Source organism: Phyllostomus discolor, chromosome 7 (genome assembly GCF_004126475.2).
Source record: "Phyllostomus discolor isolate MPI-MPIP mPhyDis1 chromosome 7, mPhyDis1.pri.v3, whole genome shotgun sequence".
Taxonomy (NCBI): domain Eukaryota; kingdom Metazoa; phylum Chordata; class Mammalia; order Chiroptera; family Phyllostomidae; genus Phyllostomus; species Phyllostomus discolor.
In genome coordinates, this window is record NC_040909.2 from 35,352,274 (window position 1) to 35,380,145 (window position 27,872).

General features: G+C 44.6%; 1 protein-coding gene across 3 annotated transcripts; it reads right to left on the reverse strand.

Annotated features, from left to right (window-relative positions):
* Nucleotides 1–27,651, reverse strand: RBP2 (retinol binding protein 2). 3 transcript variants are annotated; one of them, XM_028518832.2, is made up of 5 exons: nucleotides 27,543–27,651; nucleotides 21,529–21,651; nucleotides 8,902–9,080; nucleotides 1,862–1,963; nucleotides 1–247 (listed from the first exon to the last, which is right to left on the reverse strand). In XM_028518832.2, exons 1-5 carry the CDS (start codon nucleotides 27,559–27,561, stop codon nucleotides 197–199), a joined length of 474 nt encoding a protein of 157 aa, XP_028374633.2. In that variant the 5' UTR covers nucleotides 27,562–27,651; the 3' UTR covers nucleotides 1–196. The 3 variants fall into 3 exon arrangements, with proteins under 3 accessions (XP_028374633.2, XP_035886616.1, XP_035886615.1); XM_036030723.1 differs by having other exon boundaries at nucleotides 21,529–21,700; nucleotides 27,543–27,650; XM_036030722.1 differs by lacking the exon at nucleotides 27,543–27,651 and adding an exon at nucleotides 27,301–27,485.
* Nucleotides 27,652–27,872: the final 221 nt, after the last annotated feature.

A 27,872-nucleotide genomic window follows, 5' to 3' on the forward strand; every position in this document is an offset into this window, starting at 1 on the left:
TATGGAATTTTTTTTTTCATTTAATGCCAGATTTCAAAGCAGAAAGAATATGTCTGTCACTGTTGCACATTCATTCTGTTTAAAACCCATTCAAATTCCTGAAGGAGCTTGCAGGAGTGGGAGGGCCCCCATGGCTGCTTCTCCAGGCTAATAAAGAACTCTTCACTGAGATTGTGGAGCACGCCCCCTGTGGCCATCACTTCCTTTTGAACACCTGACGGCACACCTGGTCACCGCATGTCAGCTCCTGCAACATCAGAAAGTGGATGAGTGATGAACAAGTGGGGCCTTTCTTTTGCCTGACCCCCCCCCCCCCCCTCCACTCCCAGCCCTCTTGGTGTCTGTGATTCGGGTGGGGAGGGTAGGAGGAGCTATAATAAAGAAGACACTTATTCTGGTGAGAGAGCATCTCACAGATCCAATCAGCTGGCATGCCCTGCAGGTAGCCGTAATTTGATTTTGACACTTGACTTGAACTTAACTATAAAAATGAAAAATTCAAAGAAATTACCCTCTTGGGCGGGATTTCTCCTACTTTCGTGATTAAAACAACCTCACCTAATTTAGAAAAGGCAGCAATGCCAAGGAGAAGAGAAAGATCTAGTGCGGAGAAGTGTTCAGATGACAAGAACCTAGGAAGATGCTGCCTGGTGAACTATGTCCCTCCACTCTGTGGGCTTTCCGGCCTCTGGACATTAGAACATTGGTTGGTGGTGGCCCAGACAATGAAAGAGTGTGGCTGTAGAAGGGCCCCCAGGCCTGCCTGTGCAGGCAAGATGCTGTTTTTCACCCAGACAGAGGGAGCCCCTAGGCTTTCTGCATACCCCATGACCCTTTGAGGGAGGGGGAAAAACAGGAGTGTGGGGACTGCCATGAAATCATTGCAGTTGACAATGAATCCATTGTCTTAACCACAAGGACTGTTGGGTATTTTACTACAATTAAAAAGATTCGGCATCCAAACCAGAGCAGGCAGAGAAAATAGTCAATGGAAAACATGGTGAATGCCTTTCATTTATCATCAGTTGTGATGTTGCCTCCGAAATAAAGATCTCAGGTGAGGCAAGGCTGGCTCTGATGGGCACCATAGTGACCTGAGTACTGACATTGGAGCCAGAGACCTTCCCGACACCATAGATGAATGAATGAATGAATAAATGAATGAATGAAGAGCCATTCATTGAATGAACCACTCATTTAACAAATGAGTGACTGAATGCAAGAAGGAATGAAAATGTTTTTCATTATTTGAATGTTTGACCCACAAATTGCCTTGAAAAATTGAAGAATGAAAAATTAAGCTACCTATACAGATATAGTTTAAGGATATCAGCAATGGTACCTACTGCTCTGTTTTAGTAGCAAATAACCTAAAATATTTTGGGATCAGGTGGACATACCTTATGATAAGAGGCCAATGCATGTGGTCTACAGGCTGTTCAGAGGCCCAGCTGCCCCCCAATTCATTCCACCTGCACCCCAACCCCTCTTTTTCCAGGCTCACATCACTGTGAGGAGGTCTGGTCCCACCTGCTTTGGGGACATCTTAATTCTGTGCCTCACATTCCTCCCCAGCTGGTCTTCAATAGGTCCCGGCATTTCTCCATGGGCCTCAGCTCCCTAACTCAGCATTTTGAACTTTTCATTTTAATTGTAGCCATTCACAGAAACAGCCATATAAATTTTTCCCAGAGTCCCCTGAGCCCGATAGGAATGGCTTTCTGACTAAATGACCACACGCAGCTGGCCGGAGCTCAGGGGAGGAGTGCAGAGCCATTTTTCCTGTCAAACTGCCTGGCTAGATGAACAGGCAGTCTGCAAGAGCACAGCGGAAGGGAGCTGGGCCGACTCTGGGACTTACCAGGTGCAGCTTGTCCCCTTCCACCCACTGCTTCCAGCCGCGGTTCTCCTTCTCCCCCTTCTGCACACACACAAGGACATCGCCTTCCCAGGTGATCAGCGACTGCAAGACAAGTTCCCACACAAATCAGCTGTCTGGCCTGGGTCGAGACTGAACAAACCTGCACCTGCCGCTGCAGTCCTGAAGCTGCTCTGGGGCTCCTGCTGGTCCGCCGGCAGAGCCCTCCACCCTGGCCAGGGTCCTTCCAGTCCCACTTTCCACATACACCTGCCATTCCAGCCACACCAGCGTGTCACAGCTGGTTCTGTCCTCTGTTAAAGAATTCCACTCTTCCATTTTATCCTATGGCAAAGGTAGCATTCCAAATGAGGGGGGTGGGGAAAGATGATGAATTTGACTGTGTAATGATGTAAAATTTCTAGAAGGGGAAAATACCTCAGAGGCAGCAGATGAATAACAAACAGGGAAAAATAATTGTACCACATGTTAGACAAAGATCTGATTCCCTTATATAAGGGGCTCCTATAAATCAATAAGAAAAAGATCATTAACCTAATAGGAAATTCAACAAAGGACACCAACCAACAGCTTACAAGGGAAAAAAACACAACCCTAGCAGATGGCTTTTAAACATAAGAAAAGATATTCAACTTCACTCATAATAAGAGAAATGCAAATGAAGGCTGTTTGTTTTTTAGATACAATTCATCTTACAGTCAAAGATAAAACAGTGATAACACACTGCAGAGAAGCAGGCACCCTCCCACACGGCTGGTGAGCATTCAGTCAGCATTAATCTTGTATTACCTTTCAAAATATACCATTACATATACTAGAAATTCTACTTCGGGGAATTTTCCCTACAGGAATCACATTGTGAGCATTGTCCACTATCTACCTCATTTGCAGGGGCCACACCCATGGCTCTAGGGCCAGACCAGTCATCCAGAAGTAGGAGGGTAGGCCTGTCTCTGGTCCTGGGTTTCCTCCGGCAGCAACTCGGCATCACAGGGGCGGCAGCAGAGATGTACAGCCTGTGTTGGCTGACCAGCAGGTCAGAGAAGCCACAAACCTACTAAACCTCAATAGGCTCAAATCCTTGCACACATATTTACAAATTGCACATCCCCCCAAATCCTTCTCTGTTCCCCCTTTTACCTTTCCTATCATATGCCCAGGACAATATGTACTACCCACAGGTGCAGGGCCACCCACTTCTGTGCCAGAATTAGGCTTGCAGGTGCATCTCCTGAGGTAAGGCATCATGCCTACCCAAGCAGTGGTTTTGTGTGGGTGCTGAGCTTCCTTGGGGATGTGGTGCAAACCATATTGCCCTTCTATTAACAATATTATGCTAAGGACTAGATGTTTACCTTTTTTTCTGTATCTTATAAACCTAGTTGGTGATGCACTGAACTGTGTCTTTAACTGTACTGCCTTGCACATTCAGGTCCATTTTTTTATACAAATCTGTTTTCTACAGATTGTTTAAGTCTAGCTATTTCTCAAATAATATTTGACCTTACTCATATTATATATTTTATATACATTTTTTCCTCCTGTTACTCCTTAACACATTGCTGCAAAAGACTAGAAGCCTCAGAAATTCTGTCGGTGGGTGCCTGGTTAAATAGGGTATGGTTCTCCCCTGCTACGCAGCTCCTTGGGCAGCTTTACACTTAGGGAGAAGAGCAGTCTCCACAGTATACAGCTGAAGTCTAAAAAGCCCGGAGCAGGGCCATGTGTGCAAAGCAAGGGGGATGTCTACATGGGCATGCGTTTGCACAGATTCCTTGAAAGGAGGTAAAACAACCCTTAATAGTGATTGTTCCCGGGGAGCAAACTGAGAGTCTGGGGGCGAGGGTGGGAAGAAAATTTTAGTTTTTACTCTTAAATTCTGCTTAACTACCTGTATGCATTAATATTCTCCAAATTAATTTAACAATGAAATTCTACATGCTTTCTAAAGCCTCATATCTTAGAATGTCTTGGAGATGCTTAATATACAGGTTGTTCTTCTAGATCTTCTGGGAGGGAGGGAGATGTTGGCTGGAATATTCTAGAGTCCCCTTCCAAATAGATGACAAAGGAAAACACATTTGTTGTCACCCATCCTTGGTCTTGGACTCAGTCCCTTACCAAACGGATGAGAAAGGACTTGTGTCTTCTATTTGGCAAGGATTGTGTCTCCTAATCCCCTCTGCACACAGTGCCTTACACATCAGGGACACCTAATACATATTTATTGAATTAGTGTGTATCTCCCCTAACAGACGATAAGCTCCATGAAAGAAGAGGCCATGTCCACTGTTCATTTCTGCAACCCCAGCCTCGTCACAGCCACCAGTGCATAGGAGGTGCTGGATAAGCCCTGTTGAATGCATCTGTGTTTGATTTTGTTAAATTGGATCTTGAAGTAAACCCACATAGGGAAATAAAGCAGTGTGTGTATTCTTCTTTGATGATAGTTCTTGACAATGACTCAGCCAGCCCATCTCCTTGCCTTAGTTTCTATGGTAGCACTGGGGTGCATATGTGTCCATCAAATTGGATGCTGGATGGTAATCGTCCATCTACTTGTCATCTTTCATGAAGCTAGGAGATGTCTGAGGATGAAAAGGGGGTCTGATTCCTCACTTCATCAACAGCTCCTGACCTGGGCTTTGCAAATTTGTAATAAAAACAAAGGAGAAAAATATTTGGTGCATGAGGGCTTGTCCTAATATTTTCTTTTAATAACTCATATTGGGAGGCAAAATTAAAAGTTATTCTGACCCTCAAGTACATTGATTATCAATGAATCATGGTAACACCTACATATTATGGCCTCAATTTTACATAAAACAGACAATAGTTGGTGTCCTTTATCCCTATATCAGAGGATGCTTTTAAAAGAGGCTCAGTTGCGCGCTGGCTGGTGTGGCTCAGTGGACTGTGAACCAAAGGGTCATGGGTTCAATTCCCAGTCAGGACACATGCCTCAGTTGCTGGCCAGGTCCCCAGTAGGGGCCACAAGAGAGGCAACCACACATTTCTGTTTCTCTCCCTTTCTTTCTCCCTCCCATCTCCTCTGTCTAAAACAAATACAATCTTGAAAAAAAAAATAAAAGAGGCTCAGTTGGCTTAAAAGATCTTGAGGCTGAGGAAGTGGAAATAAGTGAGGAAAACCTTTGCTTCTGAGTGGGGGATGGGAGAGGGAGAGCATACCATGAGGATGAAGAGGATGTGCCTGCAGTGAGTTAAAGAAGGAAGCTGGACCCACACTGTGATTTCACTTTCACAGTGTCCACAGTTAACATCATTCAAAACAGTCTGCAGTGGTAAATTAGATGCAGGTACCGTACCTACGTTAATTTTGTAAAAGTTGATAAATATACTGTGGTTATGTAAGAGAATATCCTAATTCTTAGAAAATACACACTGAATTATTTAGGGGTAACACACCAAATTGCTCAGAAAAAATAAGTATATAATAGAGGGAGCATGCACAAGAAATAAGCAAATGGAGCAAGATAGTAATAATAGGGAACTCTTGGTGAAGAGTGGAAGGACGGTCTTTGTCATTTCTGGAAACTTTTCTGCAAATTTGAAACTCTCCCAAATAAATGTTTTCTTTTTTAAAGGAAAATAACTCTTTATATTGAGCCTTGAAGAACACTATTAACACATTTAAACCCTCCCCAGTGTACTTGCCCCCACGTAAGAGTTATTCCTGCAGGGCCCACCCTTTCCTCTGGCAACCCCTGTGGCGGGGACCCTCCTGGAGAAGGTTGCTTCTCTTGGGCTCTTGGGTGACGTTATGGTTCTATGGTCCTAGTTGCTGTTGTCTTTATCTGCTTTTCTCTGCGCCCAATTACTTGTTTTTAAAATTGAGATATAATTTACATACGATAAAATTCATACTCTTAAAGTATGTAATTCAGTCATTTGGAGTATATTCACAAGGTTGTAAAGCCATCACAACTATCTAAATCCAGAACATTTTTGCTGCCCTCAGAAGAAACCCCCACACCCATTAGTGGTCACTCCCCTCTGTCTGCCCCTGGCAACCGCCTTCTCGCTGTCTGGATCCGCCTATTTTGGACATTTCACAGAAGTCATACAACGTGTGCCTTTTGTGTCTGACTCCTCCCACTTGGCATAATATTTTCCAAGTCCATTCATGTCGTAGAATGAATCAGTACTTCATTCCTTTTTTTTTTTTTGCCTGCATGATATTCTATTGAATGAATATACTTCTTTAAGTTCAATGTTATTTGGGGCGGCTTGTATATTTTTGAAAGGGACTTTAAGTCCTCTCAGAAACAAGTCATGGTAGGCAGTGAGAAATATGCGTGACCCACAGGAAGGAAGAAGGGGGTCCCCAAGCCCCTCAGACAGGAGTTAACCCCATGATCAGTGTGGTTGTGTTGCTTTGGCTCTGGGATGGCAAAGAACTGGGCAGGGCAGGGCCCTACTGAACCTCTGCTGCACCCACGCCCCCATGCCTCTCCTGCAGGCTGCTGAATGGGAGATGTTCAGAGGGGCTCCTGAGGTGACCAAGGAGTTGAGAAGTGGAGCCCTGGAGATTGGAGCATGGGGAGTACTACACAAACACACACATGCACATGCACACACATATGTGCACATAGACACACAGTTTGTGTCTGCACTCCAGCGTGCCACCCACTCCCTGTTGCCTCTTTCTCACTTAAGGGTTCGAGTCAAGTTATAGGAAGTAGGTAGTCCTGAGGGCACTGCTCTGTGCTGATTCTCTTGGGAACAGCCCTTTGCTAGAGACTGAGCAGACTCAGTCCTGGGTACCTTTCAGCCCCTACCAGAGTGAGAGTGAGTGGGTAAATGAGTGAGAGAGAGCACCACGCCCCTATATTTTGTTATGGGCAAGCAGAAACCTGAGGTGGGAAAGGGGGTTCTCTCTGTAGGGCTAAGAAATGATCCTGGGGCAGATGGGGTCTGAGGAAACAGAGTGAAAAGCAGAGAGGCAGAAAAAGTGGGTGTTAACAGTGTTAAGAGACAGAATCCTTTAAGAGTCAGAAACGGCCAAAAGAACATGATTTATTTTAGGAAGGGCAAGTTCTCTGCCATCCAAGGTGATAAGAGAACAAGCCAAAGAGAACAGGCCCGTTTTTCAACCTAAGACGGAAAGACCAGGGATAATAAATCATTGTGAACTGATTAGGTTAAGACAGAAGAGTGATGCAAAAATTCTGAGCAAATTTTCCTATGAATTCCAGTGTCTGATGAATTGGCTTTCTAGCCCACACAGTTCAGAAAAGCCCTGCTGATCCATCAACCTCTCAGAGGGGGACCCACAAGGGGCCACTGCAGGGCTTGGAAGCTTAAGCTGTCGTGCCAAGTCTGCTCTGATGGAAGCATTTCCAAACTGCTTTTCATTTCCTACTCTTCTTTAGCAAGGAGCACTAAATAGAATTCAACCTTGATGCAATGGCTGAGATTACCGATGCCACAGGACAACCTGAGAAATAAAACGTGTCCTGCTCTCTTGGTTTTAGAAGTCAGTAACAAAGAATGACTAAAATTTTTTCTTCCAAACCCAGGAGAGGTGCCAGAGCTCCTGTCCCTTGTTTCGGGGGAAGAGTTGAGACCTCTGACTTTGAAAGGGCTCCTGGAAGCACAAGAGGAGAGGGACTTTGGGGAGACCGGGGCTCGTGGTGAACTAGGAAGCCCAGCAGGGAGGGTCCTGCTTCCTGTGGCACTCCAAGGGGCTGGCCCCTGCTGGAGTGAGAGCACAGGTACAGGGGTGGGGGTTGGGTGGGGGGGGTGGGGGACAGGATACCCGGCCCTATCATCCCCAGCTTGGGAGCCAGGGCAGAGGTCCCGGTGGCTGCATTGGCACAGATAGGGTGGGTGCTGTGAATATTCAAGCTACCCACCCTTGTGTAAACTGCGCGGGTACTGACAGTGAGTGCTCAGTGGTGACCATGCAAAATGACAAACCAGAAACCCTTTCCTGGGTCATGTAACCCTTTGGGTTCTCATATGATGCTAAGATTGGGGTGGGAGAATCCTTAAATTTGACTGAGATGGACTTCTCCCCATTCCTATTTGTGGAGACTGACCAGGTGTAATTGAATTTGGAAAACCCAAGATAGGTGGGCTGAGTGTGAGTGTGGACAGTGCCACAGTTGGCCGCTAGGCTATGATACCACAGGGTGACCCTGGAGGAGAGGGGACCTGACCTACTGTCACCCCTGCTTTCCCACCATCACCTCACCTCCTGCACTGCTTCCACTCTCTGCCTTATTGACAAACTGCTCCCCTGGGTGAGGGCCTGCTGCTTTTGAACTCTGGTTCCTGAGCTGTGAGCTCACTCCCCACACGTGCACTTAGGGCTGTCTGCTCGCTTTCAGAACCCTACCTACACCCAAACCATTCAAGCGGCTGGCAGCCTGGCCTTCTGATGCAGGGGGACTTCCTCCATTCTGTCTGTGAGTTAAGGTGATGCTGACACAGAAGCCACAGACTTGCCTGAGATTTCTCTAAGTTACTACGACTGGAGAAACCCTGACTTCATTTATAAAATGTACTGAATTTTTGGTTTGCTTTGTGTTGCATTTAAAAACAGCAGTGGGGATCATCTACAATGGAGATATTTTCATATAAAAACTATGAAGTCTCAACATCTCTTGAAAAGAAAAAGTATATACCAACACGAGGCCTCAGTTCTTCATGGAAATGTGTGGCTGGTGCTGAGCAGGGCTGCCCCTCTGTTGAAGCTACACTATTCAGCCCACACAGTTGAGTCCTCTGTGTGATACTCCACCTTGCCCTTTTCTCTTTGCCTGCCAGCCCATGTCAGACCCTGGGAGGCCAGTATCCTCTAATCTCTCCTTTGCTTGTAAGCTCAGTGCAGATGCCAGCTGGCCTCTTCCTACATAAAATAATGAAGCATATTGCCAGCATTATTAACTCCATTCTGGTGCCCCTTCCCAGGTTGTTTCTGCTGTTTTTTCTTTGTGAAGCCGAAGAGCCAGCCCCTGCAGAGTGTACGAGTGAAAAACGCCCACCAAAGTTAGTACCTTAACATTCCGGTTGTCCAGGCCCTTGGTATGCTCATCAAACTCCACTCCAACGGTGAAATCCAAGTCATAGTTGCGGAAAGTGCTGTTGGTTTTCGTCTTGAAGTTATCGCCATCCTGATTAATGATCTTCGTCTGATTCAGGCGCACTGCGATCTTGCGGGTGGCAAAATCGATATCTGTTGGCAAAGGGAGTTGTGGAGGTTCTGATGTGCTCAGCCAGACTCATTCATTTCCTTCACAAAGCCAACCAATCAAGACCAGAGACACAGATCGGGGCAGGCCACATTTCTTTGCTTTGGTGGGAAACAAGAGTTGTTCTACACACGGCCAGTGTGGGCATCTCAGTCAACTGTTGGGGACCCCAAGGTTTCTTGTGCCTTCTCAGGAGCCCTGGTGGCAGGGGCAGGTAGCAGGCAGGGCTCACACCTGAGCTGCAACTCTACAATCTGTGTTCATGGACACACATGCATACACACACACACACACACACACACACACACCCTCCACTACAACATCTCCATTCTATTTATTTGACATATTGGGTTTCCTTTTAAGAGTTTGCTGCATGTAAGACTTCATGTTTTAAAAAGAAAAAGGATTGTTTAAAAATAACTGGTTTAGATCACTGGTAAAGATGGATTTTGTTAATGTCCACAGCGGGGAAGAGTACATGCGAACTTCCATTTTTAAAGCAGAGTAGGGGCTGACTTAGCTAGGCTGTCCTCCCCCACTCATCAGCCCCCAGTGCAGCGTTAAGCATACTCCAGACACTTAACAAAGACTTGCTTAGAGATTTGTTTTGTTGTTTTTCAGGAAAGGATGAGTATTTGTTCATATTTTTATTATGAAAAATGTGAAACAAACAAAAGTAGAAGTACTAGGAGAGTACTAGGAACTCTGTATTCATCACTTGGATTCAACAATTATTAAGATTTTCTGCATTTAGTCTACCTGCAGCTTTCCTTTGTCTTGATACTTAAAGGGAATCTTATTTATCCCTTAGAGACAATTAGTAAGTAAAAGGAAGCATGCCCTTTAATGGAGTGTTTCATTTCCTAAGCTTTGCATTGTACAGTAAGAAGCTAAGTGCAGAGCTCACCTCCTTGCTAACCTCTGATTATACATAAAACATCACCCAAGCCAAAGAGTCGCTATCCTGTGGAATAAACCTAGAAACAGGATAATTCTGGAACTGCTAAACTCCTATCCTTGCTATGAGCATCATTAAGCTTTTGGTCACTAGCCAAATTATATTTGGCCCCCTTTATGCCTGTAAATTCTCCAGATACCTTTGGATACCAAACTAAGTCTTTATTTTTTTTTAAATCCACCTAGAAAATTTCAAAAACAATAAGATTGATACTATTACACCCCGAGGTAACCTCAAGGGTAAGGACAGGTAGGATGCATTGAGTGCTGTTTCTCCGAGACTTCCAGCCCCTTCTCTGTGATAGGTAGGCGAATAAACCTCACACTCTGTGTTCTCTAATGGGGGGTAAACACTGTTGTGTCATGAGAGAGACCAGCAGTTACCAACGGTTCAGGACTTGGGCCATTTTGGAGAATTAACATCTCCTCTGGCTGTACCCCCCCCCCCTTCTGCTGCCCTTCCATGGTAGCCAAGCACCACTTGCCTCACCCTCTCTCCTCATTTCCTTTCTGACCCATTTCCTTCTGTGGTCACCATCACTCCCCTTCTCCCAAAGAACCAGGGAGAAGGCCAAGCTGGCCGCTTGGACAACAACAGAATCACATCTGCATGGGAAAGGGCCCTGGCTAGTCTTTTGGACCCTAAATTATATAAAGTCAGCTTTTATCATAAGAGAATATTTTTAAGTAATGTCAGTCATTCCAGGAGGTAAAATGATATCATACCTGTATCCTAGGTTGAAAAGAGAAATCAGGTTCAAGTCAACATGAGTTGAGCCTTGCTCAACTATTGTTTGCTACTCTTTGTTGAGAACCTGCCACATCTAAGAAATCACCGATGAGTCCCTCAAACTGGCTGCCCATCAGGATTGCCTGGGAAAATGTGAACATACAGATTTCTGTGCCCTGATCTAAACCCAGAATCTCTGGGTAGTTTTAGATCTCGGATTTCTTCATAAGGAGCTGTTTGGAGAAAGACTTCCAAGGTTTAAAAAATCTAAAAGCTGCTGTTTAAGCATCTAGGTGATGACATGGGGCCTCGAGTATCTTATCTGAACATACCCAGCTAGAACAGCAATCACAAGGGTGTGCTAACTGGAAGGAACCCGTGGAACAATCAAGTGGGAAAGAGAAAACTGGTTTTGAGCTTGGGTGACCAAGGTGAGAGCCAGGGAAATCAGAGACTGAACTAGTTCTATGGGGGAACACAGGAGATGAGTCTTGGGTAAGGCAAATCTAGGGCCCATGCTGTGTGGACCCTGGTCATATTTGGGGCAGTAGTTAAGCTATGTCTTGGAACCACTCTGGAATGGTGCCCCATGGTGGAACCTTCCTTGAGAATCCTCTCTTATTTCGATCTCCCAACAAACCCACAAGACAAATATTGTATTAGCTCCATTTTACCAAAGAGGAAACTGGCTCAGAGAAGCTCTGTCACTTGTCCTGGGTTATCCAGTGAGGAAGCCATGGAGGCAGAACTTGAGCCCAGGACGGCCTGTCTCCCAGGCCATCACTGGGTTGCACCAGCTCTGGACTGACCTGTCTCGTCAGGTCAGGATCCCAGTTTGGCACTTTCCATTGCCCCCAAGATACCAGTAACTCTGACTCTCCTTATGTTTCCCCTGGAGGCATGAGAACTTGGATCCTGCTAGAAGAGACCTCCCTCATTTGGACAGTCCATGTGTCCCAGCGCACTAGTGCACTGTCCCCACCAGACAGCAGTTGTTTGCAGGGCCCAGGGCTCCCTAAGAAGTGCAAGTTGGAGCAGTCACACTGTAACTCCTATACATTCCCTGGCACTCAATAAGCTTCAGCTCTGTGGCTTATGCAGCTGTACCTGGGCATGTCCAAGCCACATGGCCTGTAGGCTACAGGACACGGGTGAGACAAAACTGGGCCCTTTGTGCTGTGAACACTTCTAGGTACCACAGGTAGCACTCACAGAGCTCAGGTACCCCACTGTGTTGGCCAGGGGGCTCAGGACTGTACAACATTTGATGGTAAAAAAAAAAAAAGCTTATAATCAGCTAAGTTTGGGAAATGAGGAACAAAAACCAAGAGCTTGATTCTGTGCTGAAGAACCTCATGAAGCCTTTTAAACTAGGAAAGATGCTGTGTAGCTCCAATAGCAGGATACAGGATATAGCCTTTCCCCATCTTTTGTGGCCTCAGGATGGCTCTGTGGCAGGTCCTGCAGCAGGCCAGGGGTTCCACAGGACATAACACAGAGCTGACGGAACCCCTCCTGAGGAATTTATCTCAGTCACATGGGCCCTGCAATTATGGAAATGTCTGTTTAATTTTTCTCCTTCCAAGGCAACTGCTGGCCTGTTTGGAAGGGAAAAGACTAGACAGGACCAAGTAGTCGAGGATCTCTGACTTAAAAATGAATCTTTCCTTACAATTGCTGAATGCTACTGAGGAATGTCTTTCCTATTCTAGTCAGTATAAACACAGGCTTGCGACAGGCAAAGGGCTAACATGTCACATCCTGACTAGTGTCTCTCTCCTTCTACACCAGGTACACAGTCTAGTGCATCAGGTGATGTCCACATGTCTAACTGTGGTCCTGTTGCTGGACACTTGAGTCCAGATCTAGAAGAGCAGAGAGCAGTGGTCATGGTGGAGCTTTGTAGCTGCATCAGGTTATTTTGAGGATGAAATTTGACAGTGTTTGTGAAGAGCTCTGCTCACTGGCTGGTGGCTTATGGTAATGGCCCCATACATGGTAGCCACTGACATCATCATCATCATCATCATCATCATCATCACTAAGTCCCCTGATCTCACCAGCTGGCTGGCTTAAAGTTCTTTGCACTTTTCCAGGTACCCCCTGCATGTTTGCTCCCAGAATTCCTGCCCCTGTGCCCCCTGCTCTCCAAATCTCATAAGGCCCAGCCCTAGCCTTGCCTTCTCCAGCCTGTTCCACTCTTTCTTGCCTCCTTCCTCACCTGCTATCCAGACCATATGGTTTACTCCCCCAGAGATACTACCTAGTATTCCCTCTGATGTTTTCATGGGGTTCATTGCTTTTTTCCTACAAAGTCTCACCTCTAAGTGGACAAGGAAAATGCTGTCTCCTTGCTTTGCATCCTCATAGAACAAGGCCTGGAGCTTAGCACAAAGTATGTGCCTAAGAAAACACTTATGAATTGGCTAATGGGGGCAAAGTAAGACTTTTTTTTGGTGCTTCAACAACTTTACTAATTTCAGTTGACACAAAGGGTAAACTTTGGGGAGAAAACAGTCAAAGGAGGTTACACAGAGCTCTGGTGTTGGCTCTTTATAAATAGTTTAAATCATCTGTTTAGTGTACTGTCCTCTAACATAAGCTATTTTTCTTCTTTTGCAATACAAATACATATATTTAAGAAGCATACAGAAAAATGTTTCTTTCTTAGTTGATTAAATGTAATTTGTAAGAATATCAGAATTTTAATATTAGGATATATCACAAATAATTGGAGAAGTCTGATTTTCGAAGAGGTCCCTTGGCTGGCAGTCTCTTAGCAATGTCAGTTCCGGGCCCACCTGAGACATGCAAGGGGTGGACTCTGCTTGATTTTATAAACCTTTCAAGTAATTCTGAGCATGCTAAAATTTAGAACCACAGGTATAAAAGAGTGAGGGGAAGGGTCAGATCCAGGTATAAACCCTGGCCCTGATTTCCCAGCTACGTAAACTCAATGAAGTCACTCCCTTCCTGAACCTGTTTTTTTCACAGTAAAGTGGGGAAAAGAAGGCTCATCTCAGAGAGTTATTTAATGTAAGGATTCACTTAAAGTAACAGTAAAATGCTTTACACAGCGCTAAGGAGCTTGTGGGTATGTGATGCACACTGGCGTCTAAGCCTTGGCCTTTCCTGCTTGGGTCAAACACAGTGACGAGATCGACTTTCAGTCTGGAGTGAAATACTTGGGTCATGTTTATACTTCTGGCACTCCATGCCCCGAGGGTCCTGGACTCAGAAGAACAGTCAGAATGGCAGCTGATCCACTCTCATCCACATAGCCCTGGCCTGTTACATGGGCATTTTATCAGCTCCCTCACTCCATCGTTTGGCCAATGGGCAGAAGCAACTTTAGCTCCTTCTCTGGCCCTCTGTGCAGAGGGCTGTGCTGTGCTATATCCTGCTGCTGGAACTGCAGTTAGGAGATGGGAAAAACCAACCAACCACAGGCCATGTATTAACTACATGAACCAAAGAAGAGGGCCCCTCCAGGCAAAACTACTCAGAAAGAATTGGGATTTGCAGAGAAATTTGGAGCTGAAGTGTTCCTCAGGGAACAGGTCTACATTTACTGCCCACGTGTGGATAGCAAGGCCCAGAGATGTTAAATGGTGGTTTCAGTTACTCAGCTAGGCTGGAGCTCCCAACAGTTTGTCTGCAAATGCATTCTGTTTGTCATTCACAACTAAGTCTTTGCTAACAGCAAGTGTTGCTTGTCCTTGGTTGCTTAGAAAGAGATCTCAGTTTAAAATGCCTATAGCTTAGAGAACTGGTTTGTCCTGGAGATACCATCCCTCGTCAATCCTTCTGGCCAGTGTCGGGGACATCTTATTACAGGCTCCATGCAAATGGGGTCAAATGCTACTTCTCCAGATTGTAAAATGCTGTGGCCTCTCGGCTACCCTTTAGGGTTTACACGGGCTAGTTAATCATGTCACCTCATGGAAGGGAGCCAAACATTCTGTGGGTGAATGCGTGATGTTTCTAATCGAAAGGAAAGTTCACCTGCAGCTGTAGAACACACACACACACACACACGCAGGTTACAAAAACACGTTCTCTTTGTACTTTGCAGAGAAAATTATTTTCCCGATATGCTATTTTAACACCAGGGTTATCAAGTATGCTTTATCTGCTTTTCTGGATTAAAGGTAGCTCTGAGCCTGATTTATAGCCAGGTGAAATGAATTTCTATCTCCGAGGAAAAGGTCCAAAGGCAAGCTATTTCTGAATAATATATATGGCTTGTAGCTGCTGCAGAAGAAAAAAACAACACCAGAGTGACTTTATTAAAAGCATACTTTTCATAACTGCATTTTGAACAATGTGAGCCATAAAGTTGAAATATGAGTATGCTACTCAACATTAAAGTGTTTTGTACTATGCTCATGAAGAAAGCTAAAGTTGCAGGCTCAAAGGGCTGGCACTCTGTAAATTAAAGAGCAGAGATGCACACATTCATCATATGAAATCTGAGACCCATTTCAACTCCAGCTTGGATATGCTTCAAACCTGGACTCCTTAATTCTCAAATCATCAGCACTCTTAGGCAATTGTGAGAGGCAAGGTAAAAGAACAATCTTCTCTGTTTTTCCATGCCACTTCCTCCTCCAGATAACACATTTAGGGAGGAATTAGCCTGGCCACCTGCCTGCCTCCTCCTCTCATTCCTCAAGGACATCTCCAGATAGGTTTCAAACTTTCCCTGGCCAGCAGAGGCAGGCTGGAGATCTTGGGGTGCCTCCCTCCCCACTTGCATTATTTCACCTCCTCACCCGTAGTCCAGGACCTCACCACTGAGAAGGGGGCACAGTGGAGGTGCTGCCAGTATACGTAAGGAAAGGACCAAACTTGTCTTCACCCAGGCTTCTTCCATCCCCAGCACCTTCCGGTTTGAAAGTGCAATCAAGAATCATGTGGTTTTTGCAAAGACTTTGGCAAAGGGTATGACCTCATTGACTTGTGAGCACAACAGGAATCCAGATTTTTTGTGATGCTAACTCTATCTTGGGTCACTAGACATTCTTTCTTATTTCCTTCTTTCCTTCTTCCTTCCTTCCTCCCTTCCTTCCTTCCTTCCTTCCTTCCTTCCTTCCTTCCTTCCTTCCTTCCTTCCTTCTTCTTTCTTTCTTTCTTTCTTTCTTTCTTTCTTTTCTTCTTTCTTTCTCTCCCTCCATCCCTTCCTTTCTTTTCACTCACTCACTCACTCACTCACTCATTCACTCATTTTTACCCAAAGACTCTGAGTGCCTCTCTTACATTATTTCTAAGGGTCCTACCCATCTACTTGGGTATCCCCATCCTAACAACCTTTGCTCAGAATGAAGGCCCTCCTACCTAACCCTGTTCTTGGTGTTCTTGGGTGTTAGAATCAGACAGGCCGGACTCCTCCCTGTGCTCCACCATTTCCCAGCTACAAGTGACCCCAGTCAAGCCCCTCTGCTTCTCTGGGCTTCAGATCCTTCCCCTTGTAAGATGAAAGCATTCCTTCCATTTTCATTCCTGACTGCAACTCCGTGCTCTAGATCTTCTATCAGTGCATCAGTTTTAATAGTGCACTCGGATGACTGAGCATCTAAACCCAAAACATGCCCAGAGCCTTTGCACTTGCTGTCCCCTGTGCCCAGAAAAATACTTCTCAACATTTAAGCTTTGGCTTTGATGTGAACACCCACCACTCTCCACCCAATCATCCCTTCTTATTTTCTTTAACGCATGTACCACTACCTAAAATCATCTTAAACCATGGATTTTCAACCTTTTTCTTCATGGCACACATAAGCTAATTACTAAAATTCTACAGCACAAAAAGTGTATTTTTTGCCAATCTGACAAAAAACTCCCACAGGTATATTTTTTATTGATTTATAAAAATATAAAATAGTAATTACTGACCCTTTTTTGCTCCAAAGTGACTATTTAAAAAGTTGGGTGCCTATTCTTGTATGTAAGGATTTCTGGTACCAAGAATTAACTAATCGTATATAAACTTATTATGTAATGTGACCAATAAGATGTAATCCCATTATGTGGCCTATATGTTTGTGGTTCAAGACAGGGCATTCACACCAAACAGCTACTGTTGTGCTGGCTGTTGTCATTTTTTTGACTGGACAATCTCAGGGAAAAGAGGTCAGCGCCCCTGACTCAATAGTCAGGTATTGCATGTTTTAAAAATTCTTGTAGCACACCAGTGTGCCACGGCATTCTGGTTGAAAATTGCTGTCTTAAACTATTTACTCTCCCTCTCTCCCACTAGTACATGCCTCCACGAGGGCAGGGAACTTGTTGCTGGGTTTCTACCATATTGCCAGTGCTTATAGGTCTTCCTGTCATGGCAAGTGAGAGTGGCCTGACTTCGGCCTCTAAGATTAACGCCTTCCTGGTGGAATTTTCTAGAGACCCACTAGGACTTTGTGGTAGTTGCTGCTCTCTTAAATCTGTACATGTTAGTTTAAATAAAAGATGGTCATAGAACATGATCCTCATCTTCTTTTGTGAAGTAAGAACTGGATTTTCCCTAATATTTATAATTTATGGAATAAAGATTTCCTGAAAGATGTCTAAATTTGACATTAATTGAGCATTGGGATACATACCTCCTGTTATATGTCCCCATCTTCTTGATTAAAGTTGCATGATGGTGTTTCATTTTCTAGGCTGTCTTCTTGTCTTTTCCTCACCTGGCCACCAATTCTAGTCTATTTCCTGCTCTGGACGTCCCCCATCCCCTTCTTGGAACTGCTCTCATCATCTCCCAGGGCCATCAGCCACCTCTTCGGGTGGCTGACAGTCTCTGCTGATCTGTTCACCAGCCAGCTGTCAGAGTGAGTACTCACGGCTTCTCTCCTGCATGAGCTCCTCTTCTTGCAGGATGGCAACCACAGGTGATGCAAAGCTCCTTCAAAATTTGGCCCTACCACCTTCTCTGACTTCTCTCACCTCCTTCTCATACTTCAACCTCTGGCAATACAGCTCTTTCTGTTCCTCCTGCATATACCAGTCCTTACTGGCCCGACCCTGGCACAGGCCCACAGGGCCACGCCAGACTCCATCTTTGAGTGGAGCACTCCTCCCTAACCTGAAGTACTCAGGAAGTCTTCAGTGACCTGCATTGCAGCTCCCTCCGCCACTACCCTGCACACACTTCTTGTTACTATCATTCTATTGTTGCTACTACAGTCCTTTCAAGCCCAAGGGACAGAAGCACCCACTGTCCCATCTGGGCCAGATTATATTTTATTAAATGACTGCAATACTACTTCTCATCCTACATGCCATTCTCTCAATGTGATTTGGGCATTCCTCCTACTAAGAGGTGTGGTCTATGTACTATTTCCCTGGATATGGGTGGGCTTCACCCAATAGAACACAACAAAAGTAATGTTATATGATTTCTGAGCCTGGGTCATAAAAGGTCATTCAGCTCTTGCGCTCTCTCCCTTTGGACACAGCCAGTATGCTGTGTGGAAACCCAAGCCACACGGGTACACCGCATGTAGATATTGACAGTCTCAGCTGCTGGCCATCCCCAACTGCAGGCCCCAGCCACTGTCCAGCAACAGCTGAACAAGAGCTCCCAGCAAGAGTCACCTGGGTGCACCTGGTCAGCCTCCATAACTATATGAGGTAACAATAAAATGACGGTCACTGTTTCAAGGCACTACATTCTGGGGGTGATTTGTCACACTGTAACAGAAAACAGGAACGCCATTGGTGCAGAGCCGTAATGTGACTGTCTGCACCAGTCTGAGCTCCCTGAGAACAGAAGCTGGGCCTCATTCTGCCTCCAATGGCACAGTCCCCGGCTTCCACAGGTGGGCACTCGATCTTTGGTAGGGAAGCTGAATGGCTTCCCTGTGTAGTACTGGCCTCACTCCTGGGGAGGGAATGGCTCTCTTCCAGCCTTCTGTCATAGCACTGGGACCTCATTGTGAGAACTCCCCTTGGTGGGCTCCCTTTTAAACTGAAGACCACTCCTCCCGCTCCCTAGTGCCCTGATGCAGCCTGAAGGAGGACCTCAGGACGTGACACATTCCTCAGGGTAAGTGAATTTACCAGCTGCTTCCTTTGCTGTCAATAAAGAATCTAGGGCCTCAAGAAACACTGGTATCTAAGAAGGCAAGAGAGGAGGTACCATTGACCTTTGGCACTCATTCTTTGAACAGTTAATGACTTTGATAATTTGGGGCAAACCCAAAGGTTGTCATGACATGTCACTCTGCTGAGGCTGGCAGCTGGGTCATGTGTGGAAGCTGGTGTGTGGAATGAGTCACTGGGAGTCTCTCATTTTTACTGCATCAGGTCCACAGAGAGAGCCAACTCCCTGGCGCTGGGAGTTAAGATGTAATAAAGTAACCGTTCTTTAGCAGAAAGTGGAGTTATACTTAGTGGTATTTACATATTCTGGGATTTGCTGACATCTCCTCATGTGTTCTCCCCAAACACCAAGGGTCTCATGCTCAAAAGGGCAAGGAAGGCAAGCTTCATTGACTTGCCAGTTCTGGGAAAGCAACCCCTGCCTTGCAGGGTGGGTGTGGAGGAAATCGTACAGATCTGCTGGGTTGCTTTCAGCAGGTGAAGTTGACAGGATGGCCCCACCTCACCTGCTTCCTGCTGAGATCCTGGAGACCTGTTTTTGTCCCTGCCAGTGCCTGCCCCTTCCCCCACCCATGGCTCCCTGGGCAGGTGAGAGGGGCCAGGTGTCCTGTCTCCACAGTGTGGGGGTCATTGAGCACTCAAGCTGGAGCAATTTCCTGGGGCCCTGTGATACTGTGGGCTATCAGCAGCTGGGTAAACTGAGGCATAAAGCACATCCACACTTGGGGTTTAACTAATACAACCACCTACAGTATTAACCTTAATCAGGAGAGTGTCAGCCTACCTCCTCTAAACTACAGTGACTCTGGTACAAAAACGTCCAACAGTTTCCTCATTAGAGTGAAATTAGTGTAGTATGGTGTTAAACTGGAAGTTCTGACTGAAGCTCTAAGAAACAATAGGTGTCTGATACCAAAGATACTATGCCAGAGCTATCCACGTAACACATTCATGAGTTGGCAGCCCCTCTCCCACACTGAGTATGTGAACTGGTGTGGAAGAGTCCAGAGGAGGCTGTTTTGGAAAGAGGATTTTTTGGAGAGCGGTAACAGAATAGCTTGTCTCGCACCATAAACCTAGAGAAAGGGGCTTCATCCTACCAAGATAAAACTAAACTGAGACTATTTTATACCTAAAGTCACTGTGTGCTGCTGAAATGCTGAAGCCCGCAGACAGACCTCTGATCAAGTGCTTCCCATCATTCCAAGTGACAACCTCTTCCAGCATCATCGGGAGAAACAGGCAGGGCTGGTGCTATTATCCCTACTTGGCAGATAAGGAAAATGGTTCTGAAAGGTCAAGGTCAGAGAGAAAGCCTCAGCTATGTTGGCTCCCCTGGTCTGGTTTCCTCCTCTGATGATGTTCAGATTTATAGCTAAGCTCAAGACCATTTATTTACCCACAGATAGAATCAAAATTCAATTTCTATTGCTTAAGCGAGGCACTAAAAACAGATGTAACAGAGTTATGATTTTTACCTCCTCCCTCCTCTTCCAAGCATAATATATTGAGGTAAAATCCTCATAGCCAGGAGGGAAAAAAGCTATCCAGTGTTGGAAACATGTTTCAAGTACGTGAAGAAAGTTCCAGTCTCTATAAACTGTCAAACATGTGACAGCCCCCCTTGTTCACCAGCACAGTGGAAATGTTCATGAAGCTAGGAGTTAACTGTACAGAAAAACCCATGATACCCATTCTTGGTGAGACTTCCCATCACCATATCCAAGCTATTGGGCCTCCAACTGCACCCGTAGCCACTTTGCTCATGTTTTGTGGGGGTGAGTTCCAGCCAGGAACTCCTTACATGGAAGAGGGTGCCAAGTGGGAAAAGTGATCAGGAGGCTGCAGCAGAATGAATTGAGACAGGCACCAAAGCTTCTTGCTCAGTGCCTGGGCCCTGACAGCTGCCCAGCACAGTGAACTCCCACTGTGGGCCCCGCTCTTCTGGTTCCCAGAGTTTTCCACCTGCTGCCCACCCCTCCCACCTCCCACCCGAGCAACAAGAGATCGCACAAGAGAGTCAACTCAGGACACACACTGATTGAGCCCCTGACATGGAGTCTAGTTCAGAAGTCGGTACCCTGGATGAGATAGCAGCACTACGCTGTTGGATCTATATGACCAAAATCTTTCCTAGTCTTCTGGAGGCTTGATGTTCTGGCCTGAAAGATTTGTTGGCCACTGCTCCCCTTCTAAAGACTGACAAATGAGCAATGCAGGGTTGTTTGTGGACAATATCAGGTGCAACTGATTACCTAAGAGATGGCAGTCACAAGGCAGGGGAGCATTATCCTCTCAAGTTTGGCTTCACTCTTGTATGCATGTGCATGAGCATGAGCATGTGCATGTGTGTGCATACATGTGACCATGTGTGCGTATCCTCCATTCAGTGTATCTCTTCTGTGTGCCAGGTACTGTGCTAAGGACATTCTAGACATAATCTCATTTGCTACTATTCCCTACTTGCAGACCAGGAGTCTGAGCCTCAGAGAATTTGTATCACTTGCCTGATGTCACACAGCTAGTCAGTGAGGAGCGAGGCTTGCTCTCGGGTCTGTGGAACTCCACAGCCACACCATCTAGAAGTCCAGACCACCGTCCTTCTGAGGTTGCCTTCCCTGTTCCACCCCCAGCTGCCCACTTACCCAGGGCCTTCATATAGCCTTCGAAGTTGTCATTACTCTCCATCTCCCAGGTTCCATTCTGGTCCCTCGTCATGGTGGTGGCCTCTGGTTCCCGTGGGTGTGTGGTGGATGTCCAGGAGCAGGCTGTAGGGACAACATGCTGAAATGAGCCTCTTTTATATTAGGTTTATGACTGTGAAGATAACAGGTTCAAAGGTGATCAGCACAGCCCAAAGGGACAATCCTTTGCCTTGCAAAGTTCAGAAGGACTACAGGCAAACCCCATGTTCAAAGTCCTGGCCTGGCCAAGCATGAGTGTTCTGGTGAACCTCACCATACTCACCACCCTGGGACAGCTTATTTGTGGCTGGCTGGGCTCTCCGAGAGCCCCTAGGCCCCCATACAGAACCCTCCATTCAGCACTGGAGGTAAATAAAGACACAGTACACACCCCCACATGCACCACAGGTCCCAGCTGCTAGACCCCAACCCTGGAGTCTGTCAGCCATGTAGCTAGTACTTCCAGCCTGGCTGAGGAAGCCAAGATGATGGGAACTCACAGCTACGGGCCTCTGCTCTACTCTGTACTCCTCTGTACTCTGTGCTGGCCAGTTCACGTTTTTTGTCTTGTTTGTCTCACAAGAGCTCTGTTATATTTAGCCATTCCCATTTTACAGATGGGAGCAGATCAAGGAGGTTAAATCACATGCCTAATAACAACTGGTAAGCGGCTAAGCTGGGATTCAAACCCAGGCCTGTTTGGTTCCAAAGCTCTTTCCTTAAGACTGTGCTAAGTTTCACTTGGAAAAGTTAGAGGTTGACTTAGGAGCGTGACTTTCACCTGCTTCCCTAAGGGCCTCTAAATGGCAGAGTTACTCAAGAAAAGTATGTTCTAGGAGAAAGAATCTGCTGAGAGCAAGCAGAACCTGGAGGGAAGCCAGCTGGCAGGCAGAGAAGCAGTGGGACTCTGCTTCAAGACCCAGGAGCAAGCTGAGGTTCACCTTGACCCAGGTGGGGAGCCTAACTGACATTTGGATAAGGACTCTTAGTTCAGGGCTGTTCTTCAACCTGGTTGTCCAAGTGGGTCAGAAAATGGGTTGCTTCACTGCTTTGCCACATGGTTCTGAGAGACAGGGTCTGATCAGGGGCCCCTACACTCTGAAGAATGGAGGTGTGGGCTGGAGATAGATAAACCACGAGTATCCAAAAGTGTGGCCAAATTTGATGGACACTTAGAGGCTCCAATGTGAAATCTAAGTAAATGGTTCTGTCTGTACGTGATTTGCAGGGTATAAGATAGCACTTGACTCTGCAAGTGCAGTTGAGTCAAGAAGACACACTGGAAGAAATGGCCCAGCTGCTGTCAAAAAGCCAGTGCAGGAAAAAGGGAAGAAGGGAGTAAAGGACAACTTCCCCACAATTGGAAAATGAGTGAAAGCAGAAGTGGACAGAAAGGGAACCTTGGGTTTCATGCTTTCGGGTCCAGCAGAAGCTTCTGTAGGCTGAGCACTCATCCTCCTGGGTTCAAAAGTAGGTATTCCCCTCCAGGTTCAGATTCAAGGGTCTCCACACTGCCCCTCTTACCCACCTGAGTCCCCTGTAGGCCTCTCTGGTAAGAAAGTAACAAAAAGCTGACCTGATAGGGGAGGAGATTGGGGGCAAAAACCTTGGCTAACTGCAATGAGTCAGGGACTTGGGTTTTAATGGGCATGGAGGGTTACTCACCCTGTGTGAGTCAGGCAGTTGAAACTGAGATGCTTGCACAAACACAAAACACTTGAGGGACTGCTTCTCCAGTGAGTGTGAAATAGCCAAAGCTGCTCAGAGAAGACAAGAGTGTTTATCTATTTGGCCTGGGGTCTAGGTGAGTTACAGTAAAGTTCTGCCCTGTTCTAACTCTGGTTTGGGGTTTGAATTTATGCTTTCTGCTAGCCAAAATATTAAAATGAATCAAGTCCTGAGCTTGCAATCCATATAGACAGCTGGAAAGAAGTAAGTGTAAAAACTGTCTGGAAGGACACACCTTTGAACAACACCAACCAGTCAGAATTCTCTGTAAGAAAGCCATGGCAAATATGATTTCATAATCCCAAATGACAAAACACACATGCAAATAGTCCACCTAAAGCAAACATCAGCAGAAACAGGCAGTCAAATTAGACTTCCAAGAACTTCAGATAAAAAAATGATCAGATACAAACTATAAAATAAGTATGTGCAAAGCAAGTAAAGAAAATTACAAGCACTTAAAAACATAGAAAGGATAAAGTGATGTTTTCTAAAGCTAGATTAAAAAAATAACCAGAGAGTAGTTGTAGAAATTTAAAAATATAGTCATTAAAATGTAAAAGGTAATAGATGAGTTAAACACAACCAAAAGGAGAATTAGTAAACTGAAATGTAGAGCCAAGAAAACTACCCCAATGTTTGTAACACAGAACATATTGGTGGAAATTCAGAACACCAGAACAAAAATAAAATTCTAAATCTTCCAGAGAAAAAATAAATCATATAGATTACCTATGAAGAAACAATATAAAACAATCTCATTTACAATTGCATCAAAAAGCATAAAATACCTAGGAATAAATTTAACTAAAGAGGTGAAAGTTGTTCTCTGAAAACTATAAGACATTAAAGTAAGAAATTGAAGAAGATACAAATAAATGGAAGACTATACTTTGTGAATAGACTGGAGGGATTAATATTGTTCAAATATCTTTACTATCTAAAGCAATATACAGATTCAATGCAATCCTATTAAAACACCAATGGCTTTCTCCTCAGAATTAGAACAACTAATCCTAAAATTCATATGGAACCACAGAAGTCCCTGAATAGCCAAAGAAATCTTGAGAAAGAACAAAGTGGGAGGTCTTATGTTTGCTCATATAAAACTATGCTACAAAGCTACAATAATCAAAACAACATGGCATTGGCATAAAAACAGATATAAGCTCATTGGAATGTAATAGAGAGCCCAGAAATAAAACCTCACTTATATGGTCAATTAATCTACAACAAGGGAGGGCAGGATATACAATGAGAAAAGACAGTCTCTTCAATAAATGGTGCTGGGAAAACTGGACAGATACATGAAAAAAAGATAAGAAAATTAAATTGAACTACTTTCTTACATTAAATACGAAGATAAACTCAAAATGGATTAAATACCTGAAACCATAAGATGCCTAGAAGAAAAGACAAGCAGTAAATTCTTTGACATCAACGCATACATGCTTGCACATACACACACACACGATATAATATTATTCAGCAATATGTTTTTTAATATGTTTCCCTAGACAAGGGAAATAAAATAAAAAATAAATAAATGGAACTATATTAAACTAAAAAGGTTTTGCACAGAGAAGAAAACCATCAATAGAATGAAAAGACAACCTACTGCATGGAAGAAGGTATTCATCAATGATACATCTGATAAGGGGTTAATATCCAAGATATAAAAGGAAATCATACAACTGAACACCAAAACAAAACAAAACAATCCAACTTAAAAATGAGCAGAGGACCTGAATAAACATTTCTCCAAAGAAGACACATAGAGGTGGCCAACAGACATATGAAAAGATGATTACCATCACTAATCATCAAGGAAATGCAAGTTAGAACCACACTGAGATATCACCGCACACTTGTCAGAATGGCTATCATCAATAAACCAAAAAAAAGCGCTGGTGAGAATGCAGAGAAAAGGAAACCCTCATACACAGTTGGTGGGATTATAAATTAGTGCAGCCACTATGGAAAACAGTGTGGTAATTCCTCAAAATATTAAAAATAGAGCTGGCATACAATCCAGCAATTCCACTTCTGGAGATTTATCTGCAAGAACCAAAAACACTAATTTGAGAAGATGTATGAACCCCTATATATATTGCAGAATTACTACTATTAGCCTAGATATGGAAGCAACCTAGATGTCTATCAATAGATGAATGGACAAAGAAGATGTGGTACATATATACAATGAGATATTATTCAGCAATAAAAAAAATGAAATCTTGCCATTTGTGACAACACGGATGGACCTAGAGGGTATTATGCCAAGTGAAATAAGTCAGACAAAGACAAATACCATACGATTTTACTTATATGTGGAATCTAATGAACAAAACCGAAATAGAGCCATAGATACAGAGAACAAGCAGATGATTGCCAAAGAGAAGGGCAGTAGGAATGGGGGGGAAATAAAATAACTCAGACATTTAAAAAAAGAAGCAAGACAAAATTCAGACTGATGTCAGACTTTTTAACAAATGATGGGGGACAGCAATGGAACAACATGTTACAATGGTGAGAGAAAATACTTTCAAATTAGAATTCTAAACCCAGCCAACTTCATTAAAATGTGAGGGTTTTAAGAACTAAAGTATTTTCAGATATAATAGCCTCAAACTGGGAACAAGTCAAACATCCATCAACAAGTTAGTGGAGAAACAAACTGCGGTACATTCACACAACGGAATACTACCCAACAGTAAAAAGGAACAGTCTCCTGACACACATAACAACACGGATGAATCCAGTGACATCATGCTGAGGGCGAGCAACTTGACACAAAAGATCACATATTGGATGGTTCCATTTATAGAAAACTCAGAAAAAAAACCCAAAGGTAATCTACAGTGATATAACAGAGATCTGAGACTTGTAGGGTGTGGGGACTGGAAAGACACAAGGAAAATTTCTTGGGGAGGCAGGATGGCAATGCTCTCTAGGGGAGATGGTGGTCCTATGACTATTGTCAAAGCTCAAACTCTACAAATGACACCTGTTTCTGTTCACTGTATAAGTTATACTTTAGTAAAAGTGAATGCCATTGTTTTTTATTCATCCATCGATTCACGATTATTTATACAAAAAGGATTTAGTATCCACCCAAACAAAAACCCCATATTACACCCACACGAGAAGTTAGCCAATTGATAGGAAGTAAACTGTGCTAAAGAGCCTGTAATTAGCAATTGACAAGATGTTTGTAAGAAATATAAGCTTAAATATTAGCTTAAAAACTTAAGAGGAATCTCTAGAACAGTGTTTTCCAAACTCTAGCAAGTGTCAGATTCATCTGAGGAGCTTATTAAAATACAGATTGTTGGGCACTACCCTTGAATTTCTGATTTGACATTAAGGCCCAAGAGTTTAGATTTCTAATAGGTTCCCAGGTGGTGCTGATTCTGCTGGGCCAAGACCACAATCTGAGAACTACTACTAGAGAGTAATGAAAATAGAAGAGGAAACCAATGGAGAGGGAAAATAAAATCTTTCAAAAGTTTTGGATTGGCCATACCAAGTTTTGAATCTAGGTTTCACTCCTTCCTACCAGGTTTCACTCCTTTCTACCCCTGGACACTTACCTTCTTTGAATATCAGGTTCATTCTCTGAGTCCTAGGATCATTGTAAGAATTAAAGTTGACGAACATAAAGCTCTTAGCAGAGCCCCTGGCACATAGCATGCCTTTATTCCAAAGCTGTGGCTATGGTATGGGGTTGTAGACTAAGCTCCTAGCAAGTGTTTGACTTGTCCTCAACAAAACATAGCTTCAGCATGTTCTTAGGTCCCAGATCTGTGTGTGTAGAAGTTGGGGTGGTGGTGAGGGACAGTGGATTAAAGATGGCAATGGCCAATCAACCACTCAGCCAGTATTGTCCCCTATTCCTTCCATTCAAGGATGACCATCTATCTTAGAATTGACAGTAGATCCCCAATTTTAAAAGATCTGTCCCAGGGCCCCTTAACTCCCCACTCATACTAACAAATCACATACCTGAGTGCTCCATTTTCTCAGCTGCCTATCTCCTCTGAACTTATTTGCATAACTCTTTGTGGAATCTCTTAGGTGACTCTTAAGACTAGGAAAACTCATCAGCCATAAACCAATCTTTCTAGGTTGCAAGAACTTCTCTGGAGACCACAATAAAAAGGGAAGGTATGGGTGTATCAAGAAGCTTGGGTCCAGATACATCAGTCAGCTAAAGGCAGACACAACAGAGATCCCCAGACACTTACGTGCAGTCCTCAGGAGCATCTGACTGCGGCAGCTGGGCTCCTGATGCCTCCCGGAAGCTGGGCAGCTTCTCAGGCCCAGGCCTGCAAGGGTGTTTTTTCAGCAAGCAAATATCATCAGCGGGATCCTGACTCAGATTCCCTGCAGAACCCACTCCTACCCCTCCCTGTGACTTGCACATCTGGCCCAACTAACTGTGCTTGCTATGGGAACAAGTTATTCCGTCAGATTTGGTTCACCTAAAGACTCAGGAGGACGGGGACCTGGGATTTCTTCAGCTGCAAGACGGCACAGGGCCTTGCTTTAGTTGTTACGTAAGTTGTCCAACTTCT

Excerpts from the sequence above, each read along its gene's own strand:
- RBP2 (XM_028518832.2), bottom strand. Across the intron at positions 1,964-8,901 it reads TGGACAACCGGAATGTTAAG|TCGCTGATCACCTGGGAAGG; the intron begins GTACTAACTTTG and ends CTTGTCTTGCAG. Across the intron at positions 248-1,861 it reads AAGGGGACAAGCTGCACCTG|GAGCTGACATGCGGTGACCA; the intron begins GTAAGTCCCAGA and ends CTGATGTTGCAG.